The 13,211-nt window shown below is 36.2% G+C and overlaps 1 protein-coding gene across 1 annotated transcript in view; it reads left to right on the top strand.

Moving 5' to 3' along the window:
* The window catches only part of LOC128672133 (lysine-specific demethylase 3A-B-like), a 149,468-nt gene that overhangs the window by 41,460 nt on the left and 94,797 nt on the right, over positions 1–13,211 (top strand). The window contains exons 4-6 of the mRNA XM_053749074.1: positions 3,015–3,236; positions 6,327–6,411; positions 7,845–7,912. Coding sequence (XP_053605049.1) covers positions 3,015–3,236; positions 6,327–6,411; positions 7,845–7,912 — 375 coding nt within the window. The remainder of the gene's footprint in view (positions 1–3,014; positions 3,237–6,326; positions 6,412–7,844; positions 7,913–13,211) is intronic.

Genomic DNA, 13,211 nt, shown 5'->3' with positions numbered 1-13,211 from the left:
TTTCATGTCACAAACCTTTATGGAAAATACATGATGGTATTTTCATACAATTTTGCTATTTCATAAGTAGCCTCTCTGAATAAAGAAGCGGAACGCTTTAATAACTTTTCTCATAAAGGAAAATAGAGAACAATACTCTCAGCTGTTGTTGTCTTTTTATGCGTTGAGGACTAAGATTATTATATTTGGAAATGTAATCATTTATTTTATAAACTGAGTACATTCAGTGTATTCGTAAGTTGAAGTCTTATTTAAGGTTTTTTGTAGTGAATCTACCGCCATATATACAGACTTTTGGTAAATACAAAGGAAGCTTTTTTCACTTAATTCCTTTCATTTACATAGTGTATTATTCGTTTATATCTCACAAATTTCCCCTCACAATGTAGTTTCCATTCCCCAGCAATATATCTTTGTTGCGGTAGATTGTAACGCTCGCAGCGACCAACAAAAGCCCAATTTATGCCCGCTATTTACGCGTTGGCATTTTCTTCCCGGGAGCGTTCATCCAGACCTTTCATATCTGATGGATAGGGCTCTGCTGCATTGTCTAGGGATTTTAAACCCTTTGTTTATCGCTTTCTACCTCTTAGCCTTATAGCTACTGAAAGGTTAGCTACTCATTTTCTTTTTATTACTCTCTCTCTGAATTCTATAGATATAATTTCAAGTTGTTAATGATCACGTAGTCTACTTGTATGGACTTGCTCAGCTAAACTGGAACTTCAACACAAAGTGATGGACATATGTTATTCATGGATAACTTTGTTAAACAGTACAATTACAAGTAAACAGCCTAACTCAATACAGACCCAACAAAGTTCATGGTAAACCTGCTGTTGTCAGTGTTTATTCGCTCGCGAGCCGATGGCGACAGGAAATTGAATGAGAGTGGCGGGAGTCGCGAATGTGTGCCAACCATAATGGCTTCCTGGTTCTAGTCTGTGCACTACACACCAGTGCTGCATTGCGAGAACTATCACGCGATCTGTTCTTTAATAACTTTTCTCACGAACGCTAGCAAAACCACGGACTACGCCCCCATCTATCTACATGCTCCAAATGGACATTACAAAAACGCAATCCTCTTTACGATACCGTCCAATCGTAAATACGTTAATAATTGACAGTTTACGACCGCGTCCTATTGCGAAACATTGCTGGATCTGAGAAATTGTAAACGTCAAAGTGACTCAAGCATATCCATCACTCTCCGAATATAATCTCGTGATCCCCTCGCTTCTCTTTGGACCACGACCTCGTATTAATCACGTCGTAATCTCACCAAATAGAGCACCAGACGGTATAAACAGTACAGCGACGTTGCGTAAGATCGTGCTGAGTCATCGTGCTCTGTTCATCCGAGCGTGACTTCTAACAAATGTGGACTAGCGATTACGACCATGTATCTCTTTCACGCCTTCAGAAAATTGCCAGGCCGTGAAAAATTGTAAAAGGGTACAACATTCCGCTTCGTATCTTTATTTTAACCACAGTATGAATAACACAATCTGCTAATAGAGTTTTTGACCAATATTGTATTTTATAAACAGACTAGCGGCCCTTCCCGGCTTAGCTCGGATAACAACATAATAAATTATACCCCTAAACCTTCCTCAGGAATCACTTTATCTATTAGTAGTTTTTAAGTTTATCGCAGACAGACAGACATGGTAGAGGAGTTTGTTTTATAATATGTAAGTATAAGGATTAATCAAACGCTGCCCCGATTCTTCGCTGCTCGCTACATAATTAATTTGCGTATGATCTGAACCCTCTGATTATTGTAAGTTAATAAACCATCCAATTGGATGTCATGTCTCCCACTTGATAAACGATAAATTCATTGGAATTTGGAGCGCAGAAGGGGCCATATTTATCATATAAATTATAGCTGTTGCAAGATTATGATTCATGATTCAAGAATGGCAACAGCCAACGTTGAATTTTGCTTTGTGATACAATTTCAATGGCACAGTGTATCCGCAATAATATGGAGATTTATATTAGATTCTCAATAATATGTCATCGAGCTCCTTGTTTTGTTGATCTTATTTATATGTCTTCAAAGCAATCTCGAAAATGTTTAATTTTTTGAACGAAAATGCTGGTTCTTAGTTTTCTTTCATCTTCAAATTATAAGAATGCTGAATCCAGGATGGTTTTATTGAAATAGACATTTGTAGAGTTGATCGATTTATCAAAATAATTTCTCCATATTGCTTACCAATTGTTACAAACATGTATTCTAGTGACCCTGAATGATCCAATAGCGCTTGGCAAATAGGCGTATTCTACAGCAATAGCTATTATGTAGCTAGTGGGCGACGGAGACAAGGGAGGGGGGCGGGTTCAACGCACCGGATGCCGTCTGTCGCTGGGCAAAGCCCGTATGCATGAGAGCACAGGTGTGTGCGAGCCTGTAACATTGACATATAAACTAGTGCATATGTGTGCACGCACCGTGCTGTATGCATATGTATACTGAGTTATTACTACACTTAATACGATATACGTGCTCGTATTGCTAATTTAGATTTGTGGTCGTGTTGGAATATGTAGGGCATGTGTTGTACATGTGATACGATACGAGGCCGTAAAGCTAACGATCAAGCACTGCTGTTTTAATTACAGTATTTATGGCGTACTTGACTCTACTAACAAATGATGTAAATGCGTTTTCTTGAAGGAAAATTATTCTGAGTCTTTTTATAGCTGATTGAACACTTAAAATTACAGCACCAGTTTGCAAAACTTGACTATTATTAGAACAGAAACCACATCGTGTTGTATGTGTGTCTGAAACGAAACCTTTCTGTGTTTATGTCTAGTTACTGCAGGTCTTTTATTATGTGTTATTATAAACTTCTACTTATTTTTGTCTTCTTCTTTAATTTTGTTTGATGGAATTCAGTGTAACTTTACAGAGAGAAACAGCAAAGTCAGTCTGCGAAGCAGGCAAGCAACAGAAAGTAATATTTCAACGTTGTATGACATTCATAAACATGTTACAGGACTGGGACGCCCGGCTTGCTGGTTCAGAAGTGGGATTGGACGCGGCGACTTTGTCCGCTCTGTCCACGGAAGCCGGGGAGTGGCGGACCATCCAGGATGGGCAGAGGATCCTGACGACCACGCCGTCGGTGCTGGGCGGCTGCAGGGCCCAGGTGTATCGCGCGGCTGGGGCCACGCAGTGGTACACGGCCGTCATAGTCGGTGTCAATGAGCATACTGGTGTAAGTTAATGATGTTTTTAGCATTTGAATTTAAAATGCGCTCCCTGCTCACTCCTCTTATCAATCTCTTTCAATAAATAGCAAAAACTAAAAAAAATGCCAAAGAAGAGATTACGCTACGCTAGATACCTAACTGATTTTACTATATAGTCTACTTGGTAAAAATAGAATTAATAGTTCAAAGAGGATCTAATAAAATAATTGCAATCTTTCAAAGAAAAGAGAATGGTAAAATTTGCTTCTTTAGACAATCGATATAGAGGAGCGAACGTGAAATGAAACACATGAAAATGCAAAAACCTCATAATCCATAGATCTATCTGGTATGCGCTACTTTATACACCCGGCTTTCAACAGTTCCAAGATATTATCATAATTACCATTAAAAGCGATGGGCGTAACAAATAACAGTACAGGCATTCTACAAGATCATTCCGAAGCGGGAAGTTCTGGAGAAAACCAGTTTGGTGTATTGAACGCTTCGGCATCCGAGGCGGTAACGAAGGGATTTATAAGGGCATGTACCAGTCTTGTTAATAGCTCGTACTGAACCCACATGGAAACTTGTCAGACAACGTTACACACAGCATATAACTAAAAAGGAATTCTGAACTTTCCACCTGTCGTCGATTTTATTAATTGTACCCTAAAACGGGTAATGGCCTATTCGATTTATGTATATGGGACCAGATCGTGAATCGGAGTTTAATTGAATAGGCCCGGTTTTATAGCCTTGTCTTTTGTTGAGGATATGAATTTATCGATGTTTTTTGCTTTCGTTGGAAATTTATGTTTATAGGCGTACTCGTTCTTTTATTCACGTCCTATTTGTTTTAATTCGTCTAAAATTAAATTGTATCACGCAATTTGATTAAAACAATATACAAAGGCATATTTGTATTGAATAGATTTTATTCATCTAAATGGTATATCTACTTCTTTTATCACTCATATGAACTTTCAGGAGTATACTATTTTGTGGCATGTGGTCCCGGCTTATTTTTTACGTTGACCCCGGGCATTAAAGCCTCGAATCCTACCGGGAATATGCGGAGATGAGAGAGAGATGAACTTTCAGGAATAATTTGCATCTCAACAAATAAATGTACTCATTGGTTAAAATGCCTAAACATGTTGACGTGACAATATACCGATAAAGCTAAGTTGAGCCCCGAAGCGGCAAGTTGCCACCCTGCATTCTACACCCTCCGGCTTGTCTGAACAAACTTTGTTGCTTTCCGTTATTGAAACAGTCCATAGTTTTTCTTTCATATTTTCCTTTGAAAACGCCTGTTGCGAATGTATAGAAATGATACGACAATACTATGGAATATAGAAATTGCTTTCGAAGTAGGTCCTCTGATTTAAGTAATAAGTAAATAATGTAATTTGGTACACCCCAAAAATATTACGAATTCTCCATCGGTCATTTTCCAAAAGCCATTAAGTATTCAAGACCTACTTACAGATTACGATGCCTTAGAGATAACGTAGTCGAGTGTCAGCCACTTGGTAACAAGAATAATTTCAATTACTCATCAAACTTCATCAGACTTGAGTGCTCCAATCTATCCAGAACTTCCCTAAGTAATTACAGTTAAAAAGTTGAGACGTTAAATAAATTTATACTTCGAATTAGCAAGTGGAAAACTTGAGGATCGTATTACTAGACGTCAAAGTTTTGAGTAACCCCTCCCTTCCTGGGTTTGCCAAGTTTCTTCGAGTTTTCTCTTTGTTTCTTCTTCCGAGTTTGCAACTTCGATTTGTTCGGCGACATGTTTATAGACGGACGGGTGTGCGACGACGTCGGAAAAGCTATTTGTTTGTGAGAGGTATTCTGTTCTGTCTACATGTCCTCCTTTTATTAGGTCATGGCCATTTCGATTGTATATAGATGAACGTTACGCGTATATTTCGAGCTAGACATTAATTAATGTCATCCAAATTTATGTAGAATCACTAGTTGATGATGATTGATTATGTACATGGAGATACAAGAAAGAGAAAGACTCTAAATAGAAAACAAGTACAGAAATAAAGGTACTGCTTATTTCAAATAAAATTTCTTTGAAAAGAGAGTTGAAAATAAAGGGAGACAAGCATGATAATCTTGATGTTTACATCAACCATTCTCTTCAGCTAGCGAGCATAACTTTCTTTACATAATTAACAATTTTATTTTTATTAATTATTTAATACTAACTGCGTCCCGGGGCTTCGCTCCGGCTCCGGTATTTCGGGATAGAAAGTACCTTATATAGCTGTACCAGTATATTCTAACCGTGTACTATTTACGATTATTTTCACCGTTTACATTTACAATTTCATAACAATCCGTCCAGTAGATTTTGCGTGAAAGAGTAGTAAACACACATATGTACATCGTCACAAACTAGCATTTATAATATTAGGAGGATAGGTAAGATAGGAAGAATACTACTTTGATTGGCGTAACCAAAATTCCTTTGAATAATATATTATTGTTGTACGTATCAACATTGCGTCAACGTGTTTTAAATTCATAGACATTTTCCGCGCGAACTACATAAAACAGATACGCCTGTTTACCGTTCTATAAGCGGTCGTGAGAAAGTTTAGATGAGAATTTACGGAGTCCTGTTTGTTTTGGAATATAAAACACCTGCCAAAATGTTATTTCTCCTTGAAGGAATTGGAAACTCGTTTATCATTTATCTTTTTGTTGCTTCGGAATGAAGAAATGTTTGGATTATTTCATTCCTTTCGACCAATTTATTAGCATTGTTTCGTTATTGGATATTTTTATGATTTTAAAAATCATCTTGAAAGACATCAATATGTTATTATATCATTGACCTAAGCACAGCATTATTATCCTATACAGCGATTTATATTTTCTATCGATCCGACATAACGATACTCGATGGTCACACGATATACGAGTAGATTGAATTACTGCCGGCTACGTGTACTTCGGCATTTTTTTTTTTATTTTTTTTTTTGAGTATTCTATAACAATGTTGCTAACATATAAAGCTACCCTCATTTTGGCACTGTTATCAAATTTCTTTTATTGATCTTGTTAAACTACAACATCAGCTTTCTCCACAGGAACTGACAGTGACGGATGACACAGTTTTAGAAGAGCACAGTGAGGATCCATCTCTTGTGCAGATGAGACTTCTAGGAGATGGAGGTAATTATTTTTAATTATATATTGTTGATTTCATTTCTCATATAATTTCGATTCTCACATAATATTAAGTTTAAAATGCAAGACTTAAAAGTAGAGTGTAGTCGACATAGATATAATTATTTACTGAATAAGATTGAGTGAAAACAATCCAGCAAGTTGGATAGAATAAAGAAAGTTTGAAGTAGTCGTCGTTTATTTGTCTACATCACTTTTGTTTAAAATGACATTATTAATAAGCTGCGCGTCAGCATCAGATCAACCTGAACATCGATAATTATAGGCCCTGGATTTATATTAAGAAATAATGTTTGGTATAATAGTCGTAATTCAAAGTTAAAGCGATCCCGTCTCGGTCGGCTGTTATGCGGCCAAACAAAGGAGTGTGATTAATTGCGATAACAGTACGCGAACAATGGACTTATGTAATGCACGGGTTATCATGCTTCGCCCATCTGCAGCCCGTATCTATGTTATAAATAAAACCTGCTATCAGGCATTTGCTACATATAATTATGATAAAGCAAATAGATAACTAACTATACATAGATCTTGTTATTGCACTAGGCACTTTATTGTGTCTGATCATAAATTAAAAGCTTGTGAACTATTTATTGATTAAAGTTAAAAGCAATTTGAGCAATAAAATTAATAAGAGCCCGTCTATTCAACCATCAATGATTCGCCCGAAGCAATCAGTCGTTCTTTGACGAGAACAAAGCATAATAGATTCATTAGTTCGATATCGTAGCCATTATGTAATATCTAAAATACATTACATCGTTGTAATATAATTACAATTATGGCGGATAACGGTCAACACCTTTTGTAATTGGATTGAAGACGTATGATTACGTCACGGTAAAGGAAAAACCCTAGCGACTTAATTTACTATTTATATATTACATACCACTAGATATAACTTGCTACAGTGATTCTTAGAATGAACCTACTTGGAATCTAGGTTATAAAAGATTAGTGTGTAGATTTTCTTTAGTAAGTATTTTTATTTTTCTAGAGAAGCCGTGTAAATCTGTTGTTAGTTCTATTTGTATGTGGAAGAACATAGCTACGCCCACATATTCCGTGAAAAGTCAATTAGGCTTTAAAGTATATTTTCTTTTGAATGTTTTCTTTATCATATAAACGCCACTAGCCCTCTACTCACTCCACCCCTACTCCAGAGGGGTTAAGTTAAGTTTCGATTCCCTACTCCTGTGGTTAAATATTGCAACAGCTACCCTGAGGTCTTTTATTTTTAAGAATGAAATATGTTAAACCAAATTGGTCGCGTTAGGTTATAAACTGAATATCTCTCTTATATCAATACTGGCCGGTTAACACCATGAAAGAAAGATGAGAAAATTATTATTCCTGTTCACTATTTAAAACATAACAATATAGTAATGATATTGTTTTTTAAATATTTTTTACAGTAATCGAATCCATAATGAGAGGAGAAGTGGTGGGCGTGATGCCGCGTCGCTCCCGCTCCAACCTGCAAGTAAGTACTTAAACATTTTTTTTGTAAGTCGACCTCATTTCGGTTCAAAGTCGTTTTAAAGAGAATAATTAAGGCTTCTAGTCGTTTCTGTGGAAACTAGTCTTGTTTGTTCCTCTACACATGTATTTCTATATGCCGTATTACCTACAAGAGATTTCACTTTAATTACAGAGCCGATTAGAATCATTATTTGGTGATCTCAGAATATATAAAATTGGTGGTTTTTGTTGGAAATGGTGGAGAGTTGTGTAGGAGAACTAAAAGAACTGAGAGCGGTCGATATTGGTAGTTGAAACTACTTTATCTTATGTCTATATCATATGTCGTTGCGTGCTTCATGATGAGCACTTTCTAAATCTATGATTTCTGTTGTTATGTACTACTGAAGTACTGAATTCATCAAGGGATTGATGCTCCAAGGCCTAATTAGGCTCTAGAGCGCGAGGATCAAGGAGGCGTTAATTCTACCTTCTCGAACTTTCGAAAGCATTATTGATCTAGCAGCTCATTAGCATCTCGTATGTACCCTACGTATTTCAACAAGACAGAGGCAAAACTATAAAACCAAATGGAGCGGACGCCTCGTCATAATTGTCCTAAGGCGGCTAGAACTCTTCATCAGTAGCTGCATGTGTCTATTAATTACCTGCTTATACTATGTGGTAATTATATATTTAAGTGGTGGTAATATTAACTTTTTAGTGTCTATTCCTATTTGTGTCGCGACGGGCGGCGCCTGTTGACGCATGCGCCAACTTTATCCTGAACCCTTCGGGGGTTCAGCTAAATACGGCAATGACTAATAGCAGATTCATTATTTTAGTGCTCAAGAATCGAGTCTCTATTTTCTTAAAGTCTTATAGCGCTATTTTATCATATAAGACATGATAATTTCTAACAGCTTTTTTATGTTTTGAACACGGGAGGATACTCCCGAGGATATTCGTCTAGGATTCGTCTTCATGAAGGTACTAACTCTTAATTCACTTTCAGACGAAAGTGAATATAAAAAGACTTTTATATTGATCCGATAACTTAAAGATTCGTAGTATAAATTAGACTTTTAGAGCAATTTTCTGAAACGTTTCTCTCGCTCCAAACTAAACGCTCTAGTTTCTGTTCCACTGAACTCATTTGAATATTGGAATAGCAACACTGAGGAGTTAGTTTGGTTTCGGATCCACCGGCATTGTTTTAAACTAATGTTAATCGCGGGAAGTTTGAGTTGGGCGCACTCGCACTCGTAGTTTCGTGCACGGAATTCGGAATAATAGAAATAAAATTGGTAGAAATTACACCTGTAATATAAACATGTGTGTTCTAAGTAGCTCAATTTCGTCCATATTCGATTTACCATAACTGTCGATTCGTCATCAAGAAAATATATGGCAAATTCACTTTCAATGTAAGAATGTTACAAACACGAGGCAAATTGCCTGTGGCTAACAGACACGAACCCCTTAATTTAGGCAGTTTATAACCTCTTCTATAATAATATTAAGAAACTGTCTCTGCAGTCTATATACATATAATTTATATTTCTGTAGTGTCAGACATACACACACAAGTAGCTTCAAACTTCTGCAACTCAAATTTAGATCGGCGAAGTTACGAGTGCGAGAGATAATTAGCTTTTAGTTTTGGCCCATTAAACCCACGAGTGTTACTGCGATCGTGCCAGATGAAAGTTAATTACCATAGAGTTCACGACCATAACGATGTTGTAAACGTTGTTATGAGTAATCTATACATATATGATAATATTTACGTTTAATAAAACTGAACAATCCCATGTGTACAGATTCAAGAAAAGATTCAACGTAGTCAAGATAAAAAATATGGTTCCTATTAGTAAAAGTAAAAAAAAATCCTTTTCAGAGAAAAAAAGAGGACTACTAGTTGTTGTTACGGCAAGTAAATAAAATAAACTGTAGAAATTTAACTGGTACAATGCAGCAAAAGACAAAGGAATTACATGTCGTTATTGTATGTACATGGAGCCAAATGTGATCTCTGTTATATGTAATTGCGAATGAGTCATACATTTCAAATTTAAATATATACCTCTAGTTTTAGGCTATCGTGAACAAGAGGATAAAAAGAAAACTGACAAAGATCAAGACATCAGTCCGCATTCCCGAGGATAACTTGCCTTAGCTGAGATTGCTCTTATTTATTCGAAAATAATAAATTCCCTTTTTTGTTGCTAAGACTAGGCTCAAGGTCAGATGAAATTAATCTCCAATGTTAAATTACAGCGTGCTTTAATTGCTCTTCAGTAGCCCTCAAGTTTTAATTCTATTAGTTGCTATGTCTTGAAATAAGCATTAAATTTTACACAAGCGTACGTTTCCAGTGCTCTTTTTAATAAAGAAAAAGTAAAAATAAATTTTATTCGGCAAAAATACACATATTAATACAGTTTTGCTTGAGACTAATGAGATCATGCCGAAATGGATCCCAGTTCTAATTTATTACTTTACTACCTACTTAAATTCATAATAACTCCTTATTTAATTCTTTAAATCTTCAAAATAGGTCAACTGTCTGTCGGCCCAAATACAAAGAGGAACAAAGGTTGTAGATTACCATACTACGCAAAAGGAAGACAAAGAAAGTAGACCGTCGTTACTGCGCAGTGGTCCATGATGCCCTAGGGTGATGTAATGCTTCCCTCAGCCAATTATACAAGAGCCCTGGTTATCTCGCAAACGCGCAAATATGCGGTTATTTAAAGGTTATATAATCGACTCGGGGAGTATCGTAGCTCTAGTTAAATTGGAATTTAAACCTCGACACCCACGTATACTTTTCCCTAGCTCATTGTGACATTACCAATTTCCATCACGTGTTCCTTTTGTTAGGAAAATTGTATTTTATTTAAATGTGAATGAATTTTGATCAATAACATTTTTAGCTTGGGATATTATAAAATAGATCACATTACAATGTGATTAAAATGCGACTCAATATTAGAAGTTTATCTTAAAATTTTCCAAAAATTATCATTCTATCATTTTAACTCTTATTATTTTTTAACGTTATAGTTAACGCTCAGTGTATCATTTTTGATTAAAATTTAATAATATCGTTACATAATTTTGGTTACATATTATTTGCACTTTTGCTGTGGCAGGGAAAGATTTAGCGAGCCATAGGCCATTGGTCATGTGTGTCACGCGCCGCCATGAAATGGCTGCTGCCTCATCCGTATGCGAGCGGCACCCTCGCCTATAACTCAGATCGGGCCATGTTTGCCGCACCAATCTGGACACGCAACTCGTAAATCAATTGGTCTTTGTTAGGAAATTCTCGTCATTATATCCTATCTACTGTTCAGTGATATTAATTGCTCTGATAAAAAGGTTAAGACACTTGTCCGTCGATAATATGTATTTGCGTTGTCTTTGAATGCTATCTTTGATTTGTGAGGCGTTTGATTGTGATTTTTAAAGTACTTTTTCATACATCAGCTACGTGACTTCACTTAAAGTTTATTTAGGAAATGCAGTAGCTTCCCCAATAAATGTATCATGACGAAGTAGCATCATCATAAAATTAGCAATATTAAATAAATCTTAGAAATATAATACAAATAAAAACTTTTCTTAATCATTTGTATCCAAATGTCTTGACTGGAAGTGTTGTAACGTAAATTATTCAAGTCACATCAAATCAACTCCGTCTGACTACAGCGTTCAAAACAATAGTGTATTTGCATAGCCGACGGAAAACATCTTTGAGGTTCATAAAGGCGTAAATTGTGCTCAATTAAAACACATTCCTCTTTCTCTTGCCAATTATAAACGAACGAACGCACGGCTCCATGCAAATCTTGAAAATAATGCCATTATTATTGGAACATTTCGTCGATTTAATAGAGTAAAGGGGAGCGTATTCTCTTTAGTAATTTGTCTGGTTCACCGACCCTATTCGGCCGGAGAGACATGCCCGCTTTGCGAATCCATAAATGATTCATCCAGCAAAATCCACGCATGCCATGTGGATATCAAAGCATTATTAAAGCTCTTAGGGTATCGATTCAAAAAGTACAAACTCCAGCACTCTTTGCTATTCCCTCCGGCAGTTCTGTCATAGCCCCGTTTCTGTCGGTCTGTGAGTGGAATGCTAAACTGTAATCCTAACTCGTGTTCCCCTCGCACACAGCCGGAGTTCTAAATGCAACTTTACTAAATGCAGTTAGATATAGTTTTGGATTGCGAGAGCGAACATAGCGTGCAGGTGCACTGTTATCGTGAAACTGTTTTTGTTGAGCTGCTTTTTGTGTTACTATTGACTTTCATCAATTGGACGGTCATTTTATCTGGATCAGTTTTTGCTTGCGTTACAAAATTTTGGTTCTTTTATTTATGCTTTAAGTTTAGTAAATTGTGATTTATGTAAACGGTCATCGTCATGCCACAGGTGTACAGTGAATTTCTTATAGAGAATATTTTCTTATGTTTCCTGATTTCTACATATAAATGTAGGGTATTAGAACATGTGCATTTATTATAAAACCGGATTAAAATTTAGGTTTATGAGCATTATCAAATGTCAGTTAACGATAGCTATTATTAAGTCAACGACATTATATATGTTTAATGGGAGACATTTAATTTGTTCAAGCGCCCAAACTAGAAATATCTCTACGGTTTCATAAAGTCGAAAGTAATTGTAGAAATGTAATGAAGTATATTTTAATGCGTTTTTGATCCGAGGAGATCATGATACCAAACATTTTCGACAGAGTTCCATTATAATTAGCAGTCCATATAGTATTTCAGCATTTTGCAAGATTTGCACAAATTTAAACACAGTCACATCTAATGTACCAACAGCTAAGTCCACTAGGTCTTTAGTAGACTTCGGGGTGGCCCATTTTGAAGCTGCAGTAACAGCATATCATTCCGTTGAATTTATATGAACATACAGACTCACATAATGAAGCCTGTGGTTGGGAGATGGAAGATTACACGCAAAGCAGGGAAATTAAGGAGATAGGACGAACGATCTAGAGAATGTCTCCACAATTCTCATAAATATCCATGTTATTACGTACGTTACGTAATGAGCTCTTGCGTTTGAAATGGGATGAATAAAAGCGTTTTATTTCCGGTACTAACGTAAATATATTTTTAGAATATTTATCTATTGCATAATCCAGATTGTATGCTAAACAAATTTGAAACGGAGATATAGCAACGCGTATCGCTTTGCATATTCCATAACGTTCTAGAGAAACCACTCGCGTTGGCCGGCTGCCAGCTGAACTCGCCACCTTCTGACCAATTCATAT

Source organism: Plodia interpunctella, chromosome 8 (assembly GCF_027563975.2).
Source record: "Plodia interpunctella isolate USDA-ARS_2022_Savannah chromosome 8, ilPloInte3.2, whole genome shotgun sequence".
Taxonomy (NCBI): domain Eukaryota; kingdom Metazoa; phylum Arthropoda; class Insecta; order Lepidoptera; family Pyralidae; genus Plodia; species Plodia interpunctella.
The sequence above is the reverse complement of the archived record's forward strand: the minus strand, read 5'-3'. Positions and strand labels throughout refer to the sequence as shown.